The following is a 21,303-nucleotide window of genomic DNA, read 5'->3' as shown; positions in this document are numbered from 1 at the left end:
GGTGTTTGGGTTTGAGGTCGGGTCGGGGCAGCGCAGGGTAAGGTACGAGGCAAGTGAGGCCGAAGAAGCAATGGTCGCGTGGGAAGGTCCTTGTCGTCAGGTCGGTCAGGTCGGTCAGGTCCAGGTCAGGTCTGAGTGGTCTGGGCAAAAGAGCGGTCTGGGTCTGCGCTGCGGTCCGGGCACTGCGACAACGACCAGGGCGACATTATAATAAGAGACAGACAGACATACGGACGGACGGACGGACAGGGCTGACCCAAGTCGCACACATGTCACTGACGATGCGCAAGAACCGTCGTCTCGTCTTTGCACGGCATGTGATGGACGCTGACGGGCGAAGGCGACGACCACGTCAGTACAAAGCGCGCTCGTGATGTTTATCCAGCACAGAAAACAACCAACACCAACCACTAATCCAGAGAGAGATGCATGTCATGCATCTGCCCCCATCCATCCATCCATCCACCCACTCGATTCTACCCATGTGCCGGCTGCCGCTCCAGCCCAGAAACCACAGGCAACCCTTCTTCCCGCTGCCATCTACCGTCGGCTCAGCCCCACGGCCCGACGGAACTGGGTGGAGGACTTCAACACCACGCTAGCACCCCACGATCTCGCCCACTCGTCAAACACTCGCGTCTCTGCTCAGCGCCGGGCGCCGTACACGTCTCCGCCAATGCCGACGCCCATCTGCACCCTGCCATACCTACATGGGTAACAATCATGCGCTCTGCCGCTACTATCTCCATTCAGCTGCTCTTTCCAGTCTGCCACCCATGTCCAGTCGTCCGTGAGCTTGCTCCCGCACCATGTCGCCATGTCACGTTTTCTGTGGCTACACCCACCTCACCCACCAGGCGTCGGGAACACGGTTCGGCAAGTTCAACAACCACAATCTTACCCATCTCAGGTATCCTCCAGATCCAACCCTTTCCCAGTTTCCTCCCCTGTGCACAACACTCACCAAGATGCCCAGTTGTCTTCGCACCATCCATATGCATAGCCAACGGCCGACCTTTGAGAGACAAACAGATGGATAGAATACAGTCACCGCCGCCCATGATGATGAGTGTTACATGCACACCACGCCCTACGTCACGCTACATACACGCGCCGCCACGCCGGCTATGCATGTACCGGGGCACGCATGCATGCAAGCGAGCTACAGAGCCAACAGGCGAGCCAACAGGCGAGCCAACGCGCCCGAGGCGGCGGCTATGGCGACGGACGCTCCGTTTGCTCGCTTCCCTGTCCGTCTTTTTGTTTCCAGGCAGGCAGGTACATACGCATCACATGCCGCCATCTATGACTGCTTGTTTGCTTGCTTGCTTGATAGGTAGGTAGTAGTGCTGTGGATGATTCACTGGGTGGGTGGGAAGGGGAGTAGCGGTGGTGGCGAGGAATGGATGGGACTGACAAAGTGCGGCGTGCGTTGTATGGACGGATGGTGGAGCGGACAGGAAGTGTGAGTGAGGGTGGGGATGAAGAAACTGAATATGTGAGTCACATACAGCGCGGTCAAGCCTCACCAATTCGCCGTGCTGTGCCATGTGCCATGCCATGTGGTGTGTTGCATGCAAGCAAAGACGCTTCCCCCGTCTGAATCGCCATGCTCTATCCTCTCAAAAGATCCAAAAGACCGCCCGCTTGCTCTCGCTGTTGCTCTACGCTTAGACGCATCTATCACATCAAGTCGCCTTCCTGTACAAGTTGCCGCCGCCAGCACCGGCCTGTAAGCATGGTCAGAAATCCCCAGGAAAAGCAAAGGCAAAAGCGCAAGCCGCTCAGCTCTTGCGGTGCATGACGGTCGCGGCAGCCTTGCAAGCAGCGAAATCAAATCAGCCCAACTCCCTCCAAAAGATGCAAACGCGGCGGAGATGACAGTCGGGTTGCTCACCTGGTGGTTGGGGAAAATTAGCGTATCAGCAATGACGACGTTCTCGCGCCGTCCGGTGGCGAAGACGATGACTTCGGCAATGTCGTCTGGGGTCAGCGGCTCGACGCCCTTGTACACGGCGTCGGCCTTGACCTTGTCACCGTAGAAGCGGACGACGGAGAATTCCTGCACCACCAACACATCAGCTTCTGAGTCATGGTTGCAAGCGTGCTCTGCTACTGACCGTCTCAACTTGGCCAGGGTCAATCTCAATGACCCTTATCCGGGTCGAAATGAGCTCCCGCCTCAACGCGTCTGTGAAGGTGCGCACGGCGGCCTTGGTCGCGCAATAGATGCTGCCGCCCGGGTAGCCCTCGCGGCCGGCGATGCTGCCAACGTTGATGATGTCGCCCTTGCCACCATCGGGGCGCGCCTTGAAGACCTTGAGAACTTCTTGCGTCATATTGACCAGGCCCGTCACATTGGTCGAGAACATGGTGTCGATGTCCGCCTCGGCGATGTCGGGTGCCTGCGCGACGCCCTTGACGAGACCGCTGTTGCACTGTCAGTGTTGACCCAGCTCTTGTGTTCGGAAGTGACCCACGCATTGTTGACCAGGACATCAATCGCCCTCCACTCCTCGGGCAGCCTGCCCACGAATCCGCGCACCTCGTCTGACTTGGACACGTCGAGCTTGACCGGCAGCACCTTGACGCCTTCTCCCACCTCTTTCTTGATCTCGTCTGCCAGCTCCTGCAGATTGTCAACCCGGCGTGCCGTCAGAATCAGGCGTAAGTCTTTCGGGCTGGTGCGGGCGAATTCGACGGCCGTGCTGCGCCCAATTCCGCTCGAGGCGCCCGTGATGAGGACCGTCTTGCCCTGAAGGCGCTGTGCCATGGCGGACGACATGTTTGACGCTGTAGCAGCAAAGGCCCGGGCGTGGAGTGAAAGGTGGGGAAGAGCGTGGTGAGGTGCTGCGGTGCGAGAATTGTGGAGAAGGGCGCGTGTTGTGAGGGCGAACCGGCGTAAGATGGGCATTCAATGGGATGCGTAGAGGTCGTTGTCTAGGCGAAGAGGTTGTTCCTGAAGAAAATAGGCCGTAGGAAGCTGGATCGGTCAAATAGTGCAATTGGGCGCGGCGATTGTTAGAGTGGAGAGGTGGAGATGGTCGTTGCCCCAAGCTCCTACTCAGCTCCCTCTTTGAAACTTGGACCCTCCCGTCGCTGACGTCGTTTCGTCAGACTTCATCCCTCTCCAGCTCTGTCGGTACGCGCCCATTGAAATACAAATGGCTCCATCCACGTCGGAAACCCGTTTACATCGTCTAGCCTTGTTGGCATCAATATGGAGTCGGCACATTTTCAATCCTCCTGCTGGGGCGGCAGAAAGAGTAGCCGAAGGCCTGACAACGTCAATCGGTAGCGACCTCGATGACGAAGTTGACAACTCCCGACACGAACCTCATTGACCTCAGTTTGCGGAGATGACCATGTCAGTCGCTGTCGAAAATTTCAAATCCGTGTCCCAAATCGCAGACAGCAGTTGGATGTACTTCAACATTTTGGCGAATGGACCGCAGAGAAATATTGAAAGTCCCGAGGGACAAGGAAGATATGCCGCTTGAGCGGAACAATCTCAGCCTCAGCTTGAGAGTATCGCGTGGTAGGTTTCAAACGGGTACGCTCTCGTGGATCTTTCTTCAAGTCTTGCTGGAGGGTAAGATTCAATTGTTTGTTCCAGCCATGTCAAATACAATGTCGTTGTTTCTTTGTTGGATGCCGTTGTTCTTGTGCGCTACTACCAGGTCCCGAGGATCCGTTTGCCATGTCGACTTAATCGATGCAGTTGGAACATCGGCAAGTAAGACCTGTCTCTGGCTTGCGATTCTGGTCTATTGAGAGCACTGCCTTCATGGACTGTCTCAAGCAAGTGATTTGCTTGGTTGCGCCAAAAATGGTCGAAAGACTGGATTTCTAGCGACCGTCGCCAGAAAAACTTCGTTCCACACCTCAATACTGCTGGCACTGTCCAAAAAACGACCCTTAGTGGAGTCCCCGCCACTTTGCAGAGGTTAGGGGTCAATTTTTTCGGAAGTAAGACTCCTTATTGAGCTCACAGAAACATAGTATAGGCGACTTGGTCATAGTCAGAAGATGGTAGCTGTGCGTTCTTGAAAAGGCGCGGTCGACATTGTTTTGTCGACAGTTGACAGCGCCTGCTTGATCAGGTGCACGGCCACGCTGGTTCGCCGTTTCCAACACCAACTCTCGCACACCAACTTCGCTCTCCCACCACAACATTTCTGATTCCATCGCGCTGAAACTCATTCTCACATCCAGCGCATCCCGGTGCCTGAGCACCCCATATCAAAATTCGGAACCGCTCTCAGTCAGCACATGTCTTGCCCAGCAGACTGTCAAGCGGCGCTTTGTCAACCGAATGAGGAGTCTACCGATCTCGCGGTCGGAACTGACATCCTCGCGCGCCATTGTATTGATGGATCACCCTCGGTCCCGCCAGTCCATACCCCAACAAATCAAAGTACAAATGCCCCGTCAGAGCACTTCCACATCGATGGACACCAAGCTCCCTGTTCACCTGCGTCCCAAAGCATCACCATGAAAAACATCGACCCCGCGCTATGTGCTGCCAGCACCTCTCAACAACCATCCAACAGGCCTTTGAAACCCACACCCGTCACTCTTGCATCCGCAGAAAAGCCTCACGAACATCCCCTCGATTGGACAGAAGATTTGACTCCATCTTGGTATCCAGAATACTCGGCCACTCCACCTGAAGTTTGCTACTGGGCCTCTTCGCCTTCGAATATTCACGAAAGGCACTGGGTCAAAGTAGCCAGCACCTATGAAGATCCCGTGGAGAACTCAATTCGCATTGCAAGTATTCTTCGGCGAGCAGAATCAACTTTGTACGAAGTACCATCAAATGCCGGCCTGAAGTATCCACAGTACGCTCGCGGACATTCGTTACGACTCATGAGCCAAGGGCCCAACGAGTTTCGCAGCGGTTCCAAGGGCCTGAAAGAGTTGGGACAGGGGTGCACATCGGCCGATATCCCCGAGGGCGCCTACTATCATGGATCTGGGCTTTATTACTTTCCTGCTCCTACCAGGCTTAAACAGATGATGACGTTCGAAGACGAAGGTGTGGAGACTCCCTCGAGGCTCAGCCATGGCCGAAAGCCTAGCGGCTTTGGCTCAAAGAGGCTCGCGTCGAGCCAATCCACCACGCAGATGTCAGAATCAGACACGGAATTGGAAATGGAAGACATTTCTCTTGCGAGCCCCTCTGCTATTTCCGACAGTCCTCCGACCTCACCTTCCATGCCAAGCTCTCCTCCTTGTCTGCCCGCCGACAGCATCTCGCAGGACTACTATGGGCCAATCGATCAATATTCTGGAGTCATCTCTGACGACTCGGATGGATCAGTCTATAGTGACGACATGGATCCTTTCATCGAACTTGAAGATTCAGACTCCACCAGTTTGGATGAATTTTGCCAAAAGAGTCTTCACGATGACGATTTTGACCTAGGCGCAGTAAGCTGTTGGCCTGCCGTCACTTCCATTAGGCTTGAACCAGCAAACGACCATCAGCACAGAGATTTGGTGGACATCACTTGTGATGGCTGCGATCACGGCCAGTTTGGAACGGACGAGCCGAGAGAACTCCCTGTGCTACCCCCTGGCTTTCGCTGGACTGCTCATTCCTTTGCTGTGCGCCATTCTGGGCCTCGGTTGATTGTCTACGCCCCACCTGCCGACGACTACGACTACGATTTCGATGACAACTTCTCTTGCTTTGGAAGTGACGGTACAAGCGTGTATTCCGGTTCGCCTGTGAAGCTAATCCAGAGCGATAAGCCTTCTCTGTGGTCTGTTCCAATACCAGAGGGAGATGAGACAGACTACACTGAGCCGCGCAAAACGTTGTATGAATGCTTCATCCACGAACATGGCTCAACTTTCGGTCAACGCGCGATTCAGCAAAAGGAATGCTCTTTTGCGACGCTATCATTTGCTGGCATTTTACAATTCGTGGGCCTGGCCTAGCTGCTCTTCGACCACCTACAATGTTTGCCCGGAAGTCATCTAGACTATGATAACGACTTCAAATTATGGACGAGGCTTCATTAATTGGAGTCACCATGAAAAGCTCGAGCAGGGGAGGAACCACGTTTTTCATGTGTTCAGAACCACTGTTGGATGCGGTAGCGAGCGACCCACAACCCAGAAACCCACCACCTCATGCGCTAGTCATCAGCGCAAAACTCTGTCGGTTCGGCACCGAATTGAGAGTGGTTGAAATGAAACAAGATCGAAACTCTTGATGAACGCTATTCACCGTCGTGTCGCTCCGCAAGATCTGTCTTCCAATCCCGTTTCCATCTGACTGTGGATAATCGAGCTATTGTAGTCTCCCAACTGTTCAATGTCTTCTCAGGACATCAAAGCTTGACCACTACCCGGTCGTTTGCCTGGAAATTCTGCTGGCCTCCTTTAGGTACATCTTACATTCTCTCATCAACCTTCCGCAAATCCCACACTTTTTTGAGTCAGTTGACTCCACCCACTATATTACACAAATCGCCCTCCAAATGGATACATGCACACAGGCAAACTCAAACAACGAACAGCTCAGCGAGATGGACGGGGAGGAACAGCAACCAGAACAGCATTCCAGCATCACAGAAAGCCAAGAAGAACCTGAGCCGACAGCAAATACAAGTCATGAAGATGACTCAGGCCAACCATCCCAAAATGTTACCCACGTCCCGGCACTTCTGCGGCCCCGGTCATACTATGAGGTCCTGCCCGGTATCCTGGGCGCAAACCACCCAGGAATATGCGCGAAAGAGAGCGAATCAATTCAACCAAGGTTCACCAAAACCTCTCCTGAATGCAACCTCTGGCTGCAGTCGAACGAAATCATCTCTGAGATGCTCAGCATGATTTCCCAGGTCTGCTACCGCGAGGCGACCAGACACGAGATGCCACGCATTGTCTCGTGCTTACATCGCGTCAACTGCCACATTTACAGGGTGCGAACAGACACGGGCCTCGCCTACCCACCCGGCGCTACCGGGGCGCTGGCTGTCACTAGAAAAGAGCACCAGAGGATGCCACCAAACAAGTTTTCCATATGGCCTCCACCGCTGTCCAAGCTGCGCGACGTGTGGAATGCTGATGATTTTGAGGCCGAGGAAGATGAGGACGCGCTTGTCGAGCGGCTCGAGCGCGCTGCTATGCAATTGTATTCCCACAATGGCGATGGTGATGAAGAAAGGGGTGGCGTCGAAGCCACGGTCGATGATGGGCAGCAGAGCGCGAGCGCCGATGAGGGAGTATATTCGTGTGATTCTGGGGATATCACGGCGCTCTTGGGCGAAATAGACGGCGCGGATTCGGAAGGCGAAGATTTTGACGACGAAGACGAGGACAATGAAGACGAGGACAGTCCGTCAAAAAGCGTACATCTGCCGGGCGACGAGCCAAAGCTGGCGATGCCATTTGGTTGTTAAGACATCGATCGCTTTGGGCTTGGGGGAAAACAAGTGGTGTGGTCTGTACAACTGGTGTCAGGCACCTAGATGGCAGCCGTCAAGCACGCAATCAGGATTATTGTGAGCTGCAGCAGCTTCATCAGAGCGCACGTATTCTGTAGAAGCACCGAGTCTTCCCTAGTTCCCAAACGTAACTGACAATTTTCCTGCTAATCGCTCGCTTGCTGCTTGACGTGCCGCCGCATTGGTTGAAAGAGGAAGCTGACAGAAGAGAGGCGCGCGAATGACTGGCTTCCTGTAGAACACAGGGCTTGCAAGAAGCTACACACAAATAAAGAGACGTAAACTTCCTACACAAGTTCTAGATCCCGGCAGATTCATCACGACAGCATCAATCACAACTTGTCTGGGCCGTCGTGTCTGTCTGCTGCTTTCAGGGGTAAGTGTAGAACGTACCCGAAAACACAAGCAGCGCTACAAGCCAACCGCCAAACCTGGCTCCAAACAACTCTGGCAGTTGTATATAGCGCTCCTCTCTTCTACTCTCCTAAGAATCGCCATCCTCCCCATCCACAGCAGAACCGCATCGCTCGCCCTGCCGGGCTCTGTCCCTCAGGGGCCCGATTGAATCGATCCAAACAAGCAGCCTGCATCGGTCGACCGCCACAGCCATGCTCAGCGCTTCAGCATGGATGGCCGCGCGCTTACAGATGTGTTGGATTACTCCGATAATTTTTATAGACTGATTTATATCAGAACTTTAGTGAGTCGCTCTCGCTTGCGTATGTACAAGGGCAATTTTAACTATTGATAGTACATGTAAAAGCCGCCAAATCTTCCCCTCTCCTTCAAGGTCTCGCTATCCAAGGCCAAGCATAGACACTCTTGCTGATCAACATGTCTCAGAACACCACCAAGAACAAGAACGTCCAGGCTCGCTCCTTCTCGCCAGAGCGCAAGGCTCTCGAGGACGCCATGGCGCGTCTGGCCATGGACACGATGGACGCCGAGACCGCCCTACTGTAGCACGGCGTCGCTATGCTCACGATCGATGAGATCGGGGCTGCCCTTACGCGGATGGAGCTGGCTTTCTCTCGCTTGAAGATCGCCAGCAGCAGCGCAGGGGTCGTGGATGTCCAGTTCGCGTTTTCTAACCTGCACATAGCCAACAACAACATGGAGTCTCAGGCAATGGAAATCGACGCAGAAATGGCCAGACTGTTGCGGAAGAGGAAGTTGTCCGATCTTCGCTTGTCCGATGATGAGGATCGAGGACGAAAGAGGAAGAAGACTGAGCAGGAGATGCTCTCGTGAGTTGTCCCTTTTGGTGCTTTTCTGGCCTGCAGTAGCTGACTTAAAGGCATGGTAGGTAAGATATTTAGAGATTGCCAAAGCCAAAGATTTGACGAGGATGAGTTTGACGTGTACGTGAGTTGTGACCGGGAACGTGAGCGTCTACCCATTGTTTGAGAGGATTTTGCTGATGTTTCTTAGGATATGAAGATCAATCGAAAGTTCTTCTGGCGTCCAAAAAGCATTGCAAACAACGCCGGAGGAGTCTGCCAGATCCTGTAAGAATCTTAAAACGCGCAACATTGATCACGAACAACTTCCGCCATCCGCATCTATCTACTCCAACAACACCCCGAGTTTCCCCTGCCAGCTTCTGCATAGAACAAAAACACCAAATTGTTCAACTCGACAAGTACGTACAAGAAACACCCACCCCCTTCAATCCCCCCAACACATTCAACTCAGCACACCATGCAAAACACACCAAACTGGCCAAAATGTCCCACTCAACCCAACAGACCACCACGCAAACCTGGTACCCGCCCTTCACCCGGGCTCCACCAACCGTCCGAGTTCCTCCCTACGTCCATACAAGCACGCCACGCCTGCCTAAGTCAGCGCGTGGGCTGTCAGCGAGCAAATCCACGCTCGCCTGAACACTGAGACGGGCCTTGAACCCCTTCATAGAGCCATTCGTATCCATGGGGCGCAGAAGCGCCTGGACTACGACTTGGACTTCCGCGATTGCCCGTTTCTGCAAGGCGCAAAGAGGTGGAAGGCCGGTCTGAAGAGAAAGGAGTCGAGGTTGGGGAAGCCGCTGCGTCCGTCGCCGTTGTCGCAGTGCGAGACGGTTGAGGAGAATTAGAAGAAGGAGGGCCAAATCGTCACGGTGTTTGGGCGTTTGCCGCTTGAGAAGCCGTTGAGGGTTCTGCCGTAGACTGACCGCACACAGGACAGGCGCATAGTAGGAATTGATCCAGCTAGTTACAAAGTTTATCCTCCATTCGTGGCCGAGATGGCTGCATTGAAAAGGTAGATGAAGTGTTCTTCGAATTTTGCAATGAGCTATTTGCTAACAAGGGTAGGTGTAGGTCCTGGAAACCCCACGTCGACAGCTTAGCTCTTGGATCCTTCTTTAAGAGATAATAAAGGGTACGTCGACTTTTTAGACGCCGTTTGAGAGTATTTTCTCCAACTTGTAGGCTTTGGGGGCGCTTTGAGTCGATTCTTGGCGTCATGGGTGGACGTCGCTGTTACCCCTGAAAATGTAAAGATACTTTTTTCTCCCAGATTGATCTTAAAAGCCTTAGAAAGATTTCTGAAAGCCTTTGTGTAGCACTAAAAGCGGTGTTGGCCGTCAGTGTTGCGGAAAATCTTCGCTGCAGATTCGCACTGGGTGGCGCGGCGGTTGCGATTTGGCTGCGGCGGAGCAAATTTGACGAAGAGCGAGGGAAGTAAACCTCGGGTATATCGAATGTTTATATCGGTGGGGAGTGTATTGGAGAGGTGTGGTATGGCTGGCCATCGGAAGCAGTCAGTGTCTTGTCTCGAGGGCGCAGGCACCGATACGACGGGGCCGTGGTCTACCGTCCAAAATTTGGATGGGAGGAAGCACTTCACGTCGTATATTTCAACGACGGTGCTGGCAAACAGGGGGTGTCCACGACTGATGGAAAAACGCTGGAGGACGACGACTCCATGGCATTAGAAGACGCCGTAGAGGACTTTCAACCTCCCGTGATTCCACAGCTTGGAGCGCCACTTGAAGTAAATGAGGAGGACGAGGTCGTCCTGCCGCCAAGTGATGGCCCTCAACGCAATGGCCGACCCGTCCCTCACGACAACTCCACGCCAAAGGGAACACAACAGTCCACCCGTGCGAGGAGACCACCGAATCGGCTTACTGAGGAGTTCAGCCGTGACGCGGATGCAAAGAGAGCAAGGGCGTTCAGGGAGAGAGGGGTTGGTTCTGATTTGTTTTCTTGTGACGATTCCTGGTACTTTGGTTGTGGAATTGCCTGCATGTGGAAGGCTGCTTTTGAGGTGATTGTGGAGCTCACAGGCGCAGTCACCCACCACGACGTCGACATTCACCTGGTCGCTGTGCACAAAGAGTGGCTACGAGCAGACCTATTTTATTCCTTTCTGCGCCGACCTCATCCTCTATATTACCCTGATCCACACCACACCTCCGCTCTGCTTCAACTCCACCTCGAGCGTCACCACACCAAACCCTCAGCCTGCGCTGATCTCTCGTTCTTATACTATACTTCCAAAATTCTACTTCGCTCCATCTCCGAGATCCAATTTCCCGTTTTCTCTTCTCCATGACGCGCTTGACGAGCCGTCCTGTCTTCGCCAATCATAGATTTCCCCACCGCTTCAACTGGCCTCCTCCATCTGAAGCTCTCGTGCCCTGCCGCCTGGAAGACCGAGTATGAGACCTCCACTCAGGTGACGAACCGTCCTGCCGAGAACCAAAACTTGCTCTCAACCCACTGTCTCGCTTGGGATGTCGACTACGATGAGCAGTGCGGGATCAGTGCCTCCGAACACACCACCCAGAACCGCAGGCGCATTTACGGCGAATCTTGGAAGACGGGCGACACCTCACGTCGGGATCTTCCAGCACACCCTGAGAGCAACCCTGCTGGTGGTGTACACAACCACAACGGCAACACGAGCTCCTTTGAGAACACCGGTGTATACTCGGCCCAGGTGAGTCCAAGCATGAAGAAGCGTAAAGACGGCTTTGCTAATGAGTGGAATCAGGATGAGCAACCTTCTGAACAATATAACGGCGGTCATCATCCTTCCCACAACGCTCCAACCCAGTACACATTTGTGGAAGACGACGTCGACCAAGAGGGTGATTCGGACGACGAGATCTCAGACGATGAGTGCGACTCTGACAAGGAAATCTCCGACGACGAGTCCGAATCGGACGAGGCTCTATACGACGACGACTTCGAGTACGAGCCGGCCGACTCCCATCCCGAGTGGACGCGCACGATAAGTCCCTCCCTAAATCCGTCTCGACACTCCACGCCGCCCGAAGTCATGAAATGGGTATACTGGCCCCCCATTTACGACTCCCTCGAACGACACCGGTATCATGTCGGAGACGAACCCTTCCTGAGGAAGACTGTCTGTGTGAAGGCCGCGCTTGAACAGATCGAATTCGCCGATTACAGTGCCTATGACTTCCCATACGGAGCAATGGGACGGCTGAGACCTTTGCGTTGTCCACCTCTCGCGCCTTGTCTCCACCGCAAGTGGAACCTCCGCACGCCGAGTTCTTTGCGACATGTTGATGAATGCAGATATCCGTGAGAGGAGCAAGAGAAAAGACTGAGGACGGTGCGGGATCGGAGGGTTTGGATTTTTGGACAAGCGTAGACTTGAAGGGTTTGGACAGAGGAAGCCGCTTTGAGATGGTCTCTAACACAATATTGAGAGCTGTCTTTGGGGGGCTTGCACGTGGCGTGAGCTTTTGTGCAGTCACTTCCTTGTGTTGTATACCAGTAGTTAATTGTTCTTCCTTTGAAGGCTTGAGGTTTGAATTCAAATGACCCCTAATTCCTTGAATAGTGCTCAGTCCAAAGCAAGGTTTCTTGCACCGTCACCGCTGGCCAGTTTCGGGAGGCTAGGAGAGGATTGCTGCCGAGTAGCTGCCAAAGCTCACGTCGATTGCAAAGATCATGCTGACATTGAATGGCTTTTTAATTCTTGAGGCACTGTGCCTGTAATGTTTTCAGGTCTTCGGCGCACCAAGAGTCTGTGGCTAAAGGTTATTAGCGTCAAGGTGTCGATGGAGGATTAACACCTGCCATTGACAACTCGCTCCAGATGGTCAACAGCCATAGCACACGCTCCCAAAACCCATCATCATCTAAAGTTCCTCCTCGTGCGCCCTCTATCACCTCTCAACCACAACTCTCAAGTCACCCCTTATCACGACGTACACCAACGACCTCGTCTTTCGCTTTGGAAATCTTGGCTCGCTTCCCTCATCAAAACACCCAGGACCTCACCGCCCTCCGTATACTCCAATATGTCTTCCAAAAATCGACCTGCTTTAGAGCCGCGCAATACCGAAGCCGTAAACACATTCCCAAGTCATACCCAGGACAGTGAGCCGTTCGACAGCTCCGGCAAAATTGGCAACGGCCACGAGAACGCCGACTCCGTGACAGACAATTCTTTGGAGACAGGCACCGTAAGTTCACGCGTTTTCAAGAATTGTAGCAGCGTTCCTGACACCAGAGTCCAGGTTGAAGACGAGATCGACGAGGAAGAATGGGACCCAAGCATGCTCGAGCAGATGCTTGTTGGAGACGTGGCCAACAATGAGATCGGCTCGGACCCCGACCCAAGCGTGCTCGAGCAAATGCTTGAGGAAATGCTCGACGAGGACTCGGACGAGACGGAGCTTGACGACGATATTCACCCTGGATGGACCCACGTCCTGAGCCCTCCCTTCACTTCTTCAAGACACTCGACCCCTCCCGAAGTCATGAGATGGGTCAACTTTCCGGAGATATATGACTCTTTCGAATATGTATTCGACAACACCCACCACTTCATGAGACAGAGCGCTTGTTTCAATCGGGCCCTCAGAAAGGTTGATTACGGCGTTGACCTGAGTGCCTACAAGTTTCCTTACGCAGCTCAGGGGGGCATGAGGGTGATGAGACCTATGCCATACCCTTTCCGGAGGAGGCCAGAGCTTGGAGCGACTCGTCTAAGGGAAGTTGAGACGTTAAGATATACCGCTGCTGACATGGCCTCCGTCAGCCTCAACGTCAAGCTACAGCGTTGGGAGCTGGAGGCACAACCGGAGACCCAGGAAGGGTCGACTTCTGGGGGCCTTGGTGAGAGCACAAGCAACAAAGGAGGCTCCAGGGTCTCCAGTCAAGCAAAAGAAGACAAGGGCACCAGCGAGAAGAAAGATAGGGATGACAAAACCTCTTCTCCAGCACGTAAGAGGGCTCGATACTCTTGATCTTGGCGTCACCTCTCAAGACAAGATAGCCTCTCTCTGTCTCCAGTCATCTATCTCCGTCCCAGGCCAACGGATTCCCCGCGCCGCATTTTCGACTCTCTTCCAGCCAACGTCTCAGTGATAGACCCTAGTGGCGACAAAAAAGACAATGCAGCAACAGAGACTGTTCGGGGGCTCCCAACCTCTATCACTTCACTACCTTCTTCAAAACCCAGGAGTTCGGGCAGGAGTTTCTCTCGACAACGGCCAAAAAGCTTTGGAAAAATTTCTCGGGGCATATGAATCGAAACTGCAGGGTTTTAGGTGGTGAACACTGTTCAGTGGGAAGCGGAAGTCACTCGATGATGCACAGAACGGGGCAGTTGCACTTCGGGAATAGGGGAACTTTTCATCATGTTCATCGTTCAAACACAGCGCATTTTCATTTCAGTGAGCTTGCAACATTGAGCTTTGCGCCATTCTCGGAGGATTGATCTTGGGTTTTGTTGCTTGATGAGGTAATTCTCGGAGTATACGGAACTGGTAGCGGCGAGTTGTTTCGATCAAGATTTATATACTCTCCAGGGTCCCTCGATGTTCACCGCAAATTGTCTTCAACTCCTTGATTCCAGTAGCTTGCAGTGCTATCTTGAGCCTATGCACCAAAGTAGTGAGCGTGGACTTGGAGAGTCACGCTCAAGGGGAAAGGGTCGGACAGGATATTTGGGCACTACCGTTGAAGACTGAATTTGCTTTCAAGACTTTTCGAGGAGGCCTACTCAGAATACTCTCATGGTGTTGACTCGACATATTCACCCACTGTTGTTGTGTTAGTTTTTTCGATTATTCGCATGTCGGCAGGCTGGGCGATCTGCCTGAAATTACGTCCTCACACGACTTTTCTGCACAGCTCTCTGTCAACAACACCAACTGTCCTCAGTTATCGGCTCCCAATCATCTACTTTTTCTTTTCTGTCCTTCTCTGCCAGCTCAGACTCTCCATAAGGTCGACAAGAGGCCTTCTGCCTTTGTGCGTCAAGTCAAGGCCGCCGCGCTGCAGATGCACTGCAAGCTCTGCTCATCGGACTCGCAGACACACAAACACCTTCGTCCACATGTCACCTCATCTCAATCTGAAACCATTGCGTCTACCAGTACTATTTCGTGGACTTGACGCCCTTGTCGATTCAACATGGCTTTGCCCGGTACGATGGCCTCTGTGCTCAACCCCTGGGAAGATTGGGAGGAAGGTTTCGAAGAGTGACGCCTCTCTGGAGAAGAGCTCATCGATCTTTGCCCAAAAGACGAGCTCGCCTTTCGAATCGAGCAACTGAGTTGGCAGCAGGAGCTCCAAGATCGTGTTGATCGCAAGGAAGAATAATCGGAAAGCTCGTCTGCTACAAGCGCCACTGCGACTACTCACGAAAACAGCAGTACTCAAAACGGCGAGAAGTCTCAGCCAGCAAAAGGACAACTCCAATGCAGACCGCACAGCAGGTTTACCAAGCTTCGAAAGCAGACACCCCGACGGGAATTCCGCTTCCCACTGACGCGAAATCGGAGAAGTCCAAACCTGACCACAACGATGGGGAGATGTCTTGCGACAAGTCTCACCAACATATCAACTACCATCCCCACTTTGGAGAGTTTGAGCTCCCTTTGCACAACAAGACGCGTCCTGGCCCCGGTCTCGCGAAAGTCGTTGCACTTGGCTGTAACAACGAACATGGCTTTCATTTCTTCCATGGTTCACCCCTAATTATTTGTCCTGACTCCCAAGCCGGTATCTCAGCCGGTAATGCGTAAGAGAAGCACTTCGGCGATTAGCAGCAGAATGAAAGCCTTGCTGAACACAACGTGGTGGCTCCCATCGCATCGCCCTTCAGCCATAATTGCGTCAACCTACTTGGAATCTCTCTGAACACTGGCAAGGACCTTGAGATGCAGCATGATGGTATGGGAATCGTCTTGGAACCGGAACAATCCAACATGGACAGTGACGTTGAGTGAACTCAAGCACATGCGCAAGGTGTGTCTCTTCTGGAGAACGAATGCAACCCCATGCGGCTGAATCTTACGCTGAATGTAGGACTTTTACAGCAATTAACATCGCTGGCAATATTACGCGACATTTTAGGCATTTTACACGCTCACAGCGACATTGCGGAGATGTTGAACTGTTCCTGGAAAGGAATCGAGAGATTGAAAGAGGCAAAGGATGTGGAAGGACTCTGTGGAGACTTAGATTGATAATTCCTTGGCTCTTGATCTTGGACTTTGACTTTGTTAACTGGTGGATCAATTCATGAGACTTAGAGTTTTCAGGGGAGGCTTTCTCATCAAGAGGCGCGGACTTCTAATACTCTTAGTGAAGTTGATTGCCACACCTCTTTGTCGAAACAAATCTCCTAGTTGGCCTGAAGACGACCCCGAGACTCTGCGAGATGCAACTCCAAGCTCCTTGCTCCATGCTCTATCTCGAGAATGATACGGGCTGGACTCCCACGCCGCAACATTTCAAGACATACTAAGCCATCAAGGGGCTACGGAAGTTGAATTGAACGTTATATCTGTACTGGGATCTGGATTTTCTGCCTTAAGGGCCGTTACGTCTCTTCATTTTAGCCAGGATCGAACAGCTTCGATGTCCGGCCAAAATCCTCAAATGTGGGTGGAGTGCAGGGAATCCGTGACTGTCTTAATTCCCCTTTCATTAATTGTTCGTCTACTATTCTTCTCAGCAGAGGTGACGGGAGAGGCTGACGGCAGGTGGGATTCTGGTAGCTTCTCCTGTTGTCATCTTCTTTGTTTCCACATTGTACATTACTTTGTGTGTAGACTATCAAGAATGCCGACCTACTCCCCTCTAACAGCATATCCCAACGAGACAGAATGAAGTTGCACGACTAAGTCTCTGCTCTAGGGGCTGAAGACGAATCAGTTAATGAAGTGTTAAAACGCACGGAAAGCATCTGTGCGTCCCCGGGCACTCTGCATGTGTTTAGTCGACTGCTACTCACATGAGGGGTGGCGCAACCGTTAAGAACAGCCACGGAACGTCGAGGTGATTGAGCAGAAAGTGGTGGCTCAGTGTTTGAGGGCCGTGTTAAAATCCTGACCAAACAAAACGCACGACGCAATCTTTGATTGGCCGACAGACTGAAGTGAACTACCCTATACTGAAGTATTGTCGCACAGGCGGCCGCTCGACACCTACCTCTGCCGACTCCAAAAATCGAAACCCCAAAACAAACCCTCGAACGCCTCCATCCACTCTTGTCCTTACTTCCTCTGGTCCTCAACAACTCCGCTCTCAATCACCACAACCGTCTCCCTCATCCGTTTTCTCTCTACCACACGGACCTCAGCCTTACTCTTTTTCTGTCTTCAACCTCAAACACTTTGCCTCTTGCATCTCCCCATCATCTCATCATCTCATTCAATTCAACATGTCTACTGGCTGGCCTTTATCCCTGGCCTCCACACTCAATGAGACGGACGACTGGGAGGATGCCTTTGAGAGATGGTGCCGTGATGAGGACGCCCCGAAAATCGACTTCTACGAGTGGACCGACCATCCCGCCGAATGGGAGTTGGAATTCGACGAGCAGTGTGGCGAAGACGACGATGATGCCTACTGCTGGAACGAGTACCAACCTCGCCCGCTGAGCTTGGAGATCGACTTTGACAGTGACCCTGGTCTCGACTTCGATGGAGAGGACTTAGAAGACGAGGATGGCGAGAACACCGTCTTCCACCATCGTGACTGGTTCTCGCCTGCCGGAGCGGAGGAGGGCTACAAGATACAGCTCTCGGACGACACAACCTCCACAATGATCACGATTGTTCCAGCTAGCGCGAAAATTGACAGCTCCAGTGACAACACGGAGAGCGCTCCCAACCTCCAGCATCGCCAGTCAGAGTCTTCTACCGAGTCGTCTATTTCGAAGCAGCCTAAACTCACAGAGAAGAATCTGAATCAGCACGATGAGCAAATGCCTTCCCAGGATTCTCACAACGCGATCAGCTCAATCTTTGACGCGATCAATCAACTGGAGGCTTTGAACGAGCGGATGAATACCAAGTTGGCTTTGACCAACCAACAGATGGGAAACGAGGAGCAATGAGCGTCAAAAGTAAGTACTGATATCCCCTTAAATTGGATCAACACTCACCATTCATACACCAGGAGCCTGCCTTTAATGCTCAAAAACGAAGGGGTAAATGGGCTCTCAGGTTTATACCAGCTCCTATAGCAGCTTTGAGGCAAACATGAGACATGACTCTACTGTTTTGGTTCCTATTGCAGCAGAGGGTCGGTTGTTTTCATCGAGAAAGGTATTCAGGGTCGGCTTTTGCATTTGTGTTCATGAGCATGGGGTACAGATGTTCCTGCATCACTTGAGCTTGTACATGGAGGTCACTTCTTCCTTTTCTTTTTTCCTTTTGCTTTATTGGAAAAATGTAAGCGGTGTGGATTGCTGTTCTTTTCGAGAGGAAAGATGTGAGATCCTGTCACCTGTGGTTCACAGACAAAGTTTCATGCCTACACTGACCCTTGCTGCCCACAGCCACTTAAGTGTAGCTTTAATTTGTTTATATCATCTTCCATACAACCAAAAGATGCAGAGCATCACATTATGTATAGTCATATGCCGCCCGTCGACAGTCTTTCGGCGTCCGACCAAAAAAGGGGTTGGGTAACAAGGAATTGGGCTGGTTGACGCAGAGAAGCGATTTAAGTAAAGACATCTTTCGATCAAGAGAGAGAGAGAGGCTGCTTAAAGGTGCACATTGTGGTGCATGTGTACTGAATCGGGGATAATAATGAAGTGAGTCCTTGGCGTAGAGCTGCCATCGCCTTGTTCGTGCTGCACTTAACACTCGGCCGCGCAGTCAGTGTTCATTTCTAATGATCGAGGCACTGCTACTAATACATCTCAACTCGCCGCCTTGCTCACTTTAGCTTCGTGATCCCTAAACTAAACACACGACTGTACCCTCAACTCCTTCTAGTACACCATACTGTTCCCGTCGAGCTACTTGTGGCCTGCTTAAACGTCAACACTTCCATTTGTTTCTTGTCATGATGTTCTACGACAGACAATTCCATTGTTTCCGCACCCACCGACTCCTGCCAGTCAGCAAAAAGTCTCGGATTCCGGTTCCCCTGGGCTCCACGCGCGACCCATGGAAAGACTGGGAGGAGAATTTTCGGGAGCTTTGCAATGCTGAAACAACAATGACACAGCAAACATGGGCCAACGAGAGACTTACCAGCTAGGAGAAAGACTTTGATGTGGTACGCAAACTGGATTGCGAGGAAGACACCACTAATGCTGTAGACCTTGCTTGTCGAGCGACGATAGAGACTGACTTCAAGCAGGTCTGCGGCCTGGATTGTGCTTTCGAGGACGTGGCTTTCTCCTCTAAGGCTATCTAGCACGATTATTACGATAATCAAACTCTTCCATCTGCCTCCGTCGACGATTCTCTCTTCACGAGCACGAACGAGAGCCACGATTGCATTCAGCGCCCATGCGACTGCATTTCAAGCATCGCAACGACCGTTTCGACCACAGAAGTCTCGAATAACGACCTCGAATCTCAGCAGACAACGGATCCCCCCCTCACTCCTAAGTTCGATCCTGATTCCGTCCTCGGGCCTTCCGAAATACAGCAAAACATCAATGAGAGTCCACAGCAAAACATCGAGGCCATCCTGTTGCCAGAAATCAAAGAGAATGCTCTAAGTCCCAATCGAATCGCGCTTCAGATGGAGTCCAGCGTTCTCCTCTACGATATCAACCCTCAACAAGGCTCAAGTGAGTCTGAGAGAATGGGAATGACCTCTAATTCAATGGCTATGGTCCCCACCCTTGACCTGGAACTTACAAATACGCTTCCAGAAGATGATATCTACAGCGACACCTTGGAAATCGAGCATCCGATCCAGGATCTGACAGACGGCGTTTCAAAGCCACCGAAAATACGCACCGTGCAACACAGTAGTCTGGCGCGCGTTTCCCAATTTTCGAGTCAATCAACAGACTTGAGCTTACGAACGAGCGGACGGCAGCTGTGCTGGGGCTCGAGGTCTGGAGGAACTTTTGGTCGAAACCGGATTGAATCTTCTCGCGAACTGACGACGTCTGATGGCTTGGACTTGATAAGAGTTCCTTTCTTGTGCCATATCGGGCAAAATGAGACGAACACATGCGGATTACGACTTTCACGAATTGAAAGTTTGCCAAAGGCGATGGATGGGGGTAGTCAAGGCATCAGAACAGCCTGGTGTGGTGGAATTTTCGTGAGAGTCTGATTTCCACCGAGAGAGTTCTGGGTCAATGGACGAAGGCATGGTTCCTGCATGTATTCGGGTTTTGTATGCATACAAAGTAATTGTTGAGCTCTTCGTCGCCACGTTAAGACCCACTCTACAAGCAGCAGTCGCGGTTGCCGTCCTGCAAACAGGTCGGCGCGCGTCAATCTTCAGTCAACGACATTTTGACAGCTGACCCTCCAACTACACAACTACACGTTCTCAACTTAGTTTCAGCAACCCAAACAAGAGCTTGCTACCACAAAACAACTATGGACTCTACACCAGTCACAAACATGACTCAATGGGGTTCCCTGAGCTGGGATGACGAGTTTGAGCAGCTCTGCTCTCAGCCTGCTCCCACAATCTCGCAGCCTGCCAACTTTGTGAGTATCAAGGAGCCCAAGGAGGACAGCACGCCTGACAATACGAGTGCTGCCGTGCTCTCCAGTACCATCGAAGAAAGCGAGAGCGTCAAATCCAGCCTGCCAGCTGGTTCGCGCATCCCAGAGCCTATCAAGAGGCCGGCAGACCCTGAATTCGCCCCTGACCACCCTGGCTGGTCCAATGTCCTCAGTCCGTCCATCAACCCAATACACTCTACGCCTCCGGAGGTGAACCGATGGGCACTGTTCCCAGCAAGTGGCTTTTCCTTGGATAACATCATGGAAAATGCAGAGGAATGTCCAAGGAAAGCGGCAATTATCTGGAGCGCCGTCCAGTACACCGGTGATGAGGACTTCTCCAGCTATCGGTTTCCTCACGGTGCCACGGGGTTGACCAGGTCTCTCCCGGAAGACCCTTTGCCGGAGTACCCTAAAACCCTAAGGGGCTCTCTCTTGCGCTTTTCCGAGTCTGTGGACGATATCGATGAGAATCTCGAGACCACCGAACCCAGCGTCATTTCCAGAATTGTGCAGACCTCGAACGAAGCCGAACTTCTCGATATTGCTGCCACATCACCACTGCCGGGCTACGACTTTGTCGACGACTTTCTCGAAAACCAGAGCAACAACCACACATCAAGCGGTGCGCTCATTTGCCTATTCGAGCTCGTGAATCAACTTGAGGCTCTCATCACGATCACCGAGGCCCAATCGACAGATACCGAGAGTGGTACCAAGAGTGGTCCCAGCAAGCAGAGCTCTGGCGAGACCAGTGACGACACAGAGAAGATTGAGTTGCCGGAGAGCATCAAGGAGGAGGTCAAGGCCCCAGCCAGTGCACTCGATAGGATTTCAGCAGTTGGGGCGTTCTTGTGGGACTGCTGGAACGAGCGTCCCTTGGTGTTGGATGACTAGGCA

At 52.4% G+C, this 21,303-nt stretch overlaps 7 protein-coding genes across 7 annotated transcripts; 6 read left to right on the top strand and 1 right to left on the bottom strand.

The window, feature by feature from the left end:
- The first annotated feature begins 125 nt into the window (after window positions 1-125).
- Window positions 126-1,375, top strand: IWZ02DRAFT_194361 (uncharacterized protein). The gene has a single exon (XM_066762474.1). The coding sequence runs from the start codon at window positions 430-432 to the stop codon at window positions 1,342-1,344; it is 915 nt and encodes a 304-aa protein (XP_066625702.1). The 5' UTR covers window positions 126-429; the 3' UTR covers window positions 1,345-1,375.
- Window position 1,376: 1 nt separating this feature from the next.
- Window positions 1,377-3,063, bottom strand: IWZ02DRAFT_194360 (NADP-dependent L-serine/L-allo-threonine dehydrogenase-like protein ydfG). Its single transcript, XM_066762473.1, has 4 exons — window positions 2,481-3,063; window positions 2,121-2,430; window positions 1,898-2,062; window positions 1,377-1,817 (listed from the first exon to the last, which is right to left on the bottom strand). Exons 1-4 carry the CDS (start codon window positions 2,912-2,914, stop codon window positions 1,785-1,787), a joined length of 942 nt encoding a protein of 313 aa, XP_066625701.1. The 5' UTR covers window positions 2,915-3,063; the 3' UTR covers window positions 1,377-1,784.
- Window positions 3,064-4,494: 1,431 nt separating this feature from the next.
- IWZ02DRAFT_488630 (uncharacterized protein) lies at window positions 4,495-7,418 on the top strand (the record flags this gene model as incomplete). Its single annotated transcript, XM_066769484.1, has 2 exons — window positions 4,495-5,436; window positions 6,513-7,418. The coding sequence occupies 2 exons, from the start codon at window positions 4,495-4,497 to the stop codon at window positions 7,416-7,418; spliced, it is 1,848 nt and encodes a 615-aa protein (XP_066625700.1).
- A 2,757-nt stretch (window positions 7,419-10,175) lies between these two features.
- Window positions 10,176-12,242, top strand: IWZ02DRAFT_515285 (uncharacterized protein; the record flags this gene model as incomplete). The annotated part of the gene is made up of 2 exons (XM_066770639.1): window positions 10,176-10,911; window positions 11,062-12,242. Coding segments are annotated over 2 exons (1,701 nt in total), but the record flags the coding sequence as incomplete, so codon positions are not given.
- Window positions 12,243-12,747: 505 nt separating this feature from the next.
- Window positions 12,748-13,698, top strand: IWZ02DRAFT_431191 (uncharacterized protein; the record flags this gene model as incomplete). The annotated part of the gene is made up of 2 exons (XM_066766146.1): window positions 12,748-12,912; window positions 12,967-13,698. The coding sequence occupies 2 exons, from the start codon at window positions 12,748-12,750 to the stop codon at window positions 13,696-13,698; spliced, it is 897 nt and encodes a 298-aa protein (XP_066625698.1).
- Window positions 13,699-17,126: 3,428 nt separating this feature from the next.
- IWZ02DRAFT_488626 (uncharacterized protein) lies at window positions 17,127-17,804 on the top strand (the record flags this gene model as incomplete). The annotated part of the gene is made up of 1 exon (XM_066769483.1): window positions 17,127-17,804. One exon carries the CDS (start codon window positions 17,127-17,129, stop codon window positions 17,802-17,804), a length of 678 nt encoding a protein of 225 aa, XP_066625697.1.
- Window positions 17,805-20,271: 2,467 nt separating this feature from the next.
- Window positions 20,272-21,300, top strand: IWZ02DRAFT_488625 (uncharacterized protein; the record flags this gene model as incomplete). The annotated part of the gene is made up of 1 exon (XM_066769482.1): window positions 20,272-21,300. One exon carries the CDS (start codon window positions 20,272-20,274, stop codon window positions 21,298-21,300), a length of 1,029 nt encoding a protein of 342 aa, XP_066625696.1.
- Between the last annotated feature and the right edge of the window lie 3 nt (window positions 21,301-21,303).

This window comes from Phyllosticta citriasiana, assembly GCF_038021145.1.
Source record: "Phyllosticta citriasiana strain CBS 120426 chromosome Unknown IWZ02scaffold_3, whole genome shotgun sequence".
Lineage (NCBI taxonomy): Eukaryota > Fungi > Ascomycota > Dothideomycetes > Botryosphaeriales > Phyllostictaceae > Phyllosticta > Phyllosticta citriasiana.
This window is presented reverse-complemented; position numbering and strand designations above follow the sequence as displayed.

What these genes read in the sequence shown, in the direction of transcription:
- IWZ02DRAFT_194361 (XM_066762474.1), top strand. Translation starts at nt 430, where the DNA reads ATGTCATGCATCTGCCCCCATCCATCCATCCATCCACCCACTCGATTC.
- IWZ02DRAFT_194360 (XM_066762473.1), bottom strand. Translation starts at nt 2,914, where the DNA reads ATGCCCATCTTACGCCGGTTCGCCCTCACAACACGCGCCCTTCTCCAC. An exon ending in ACCCTGGCCAAGTTGAGACG is followed by an intron (nt 2,063 to 2,120) that starts GTCAGTAGCAGA and finishes TTGGTGGTGCAG; the next exon opens with GAATTCTCCGTCGTCCGCTT. An exon ending in TAATTTTCCCCAACCACCAG is followed by an intron (nt 1,818 to 1,897) that starts GTGAGCAACCCG and finishes GCTGCTTGCAAG; the next exon opens with GCTGCCGCGACCGTCATGCA.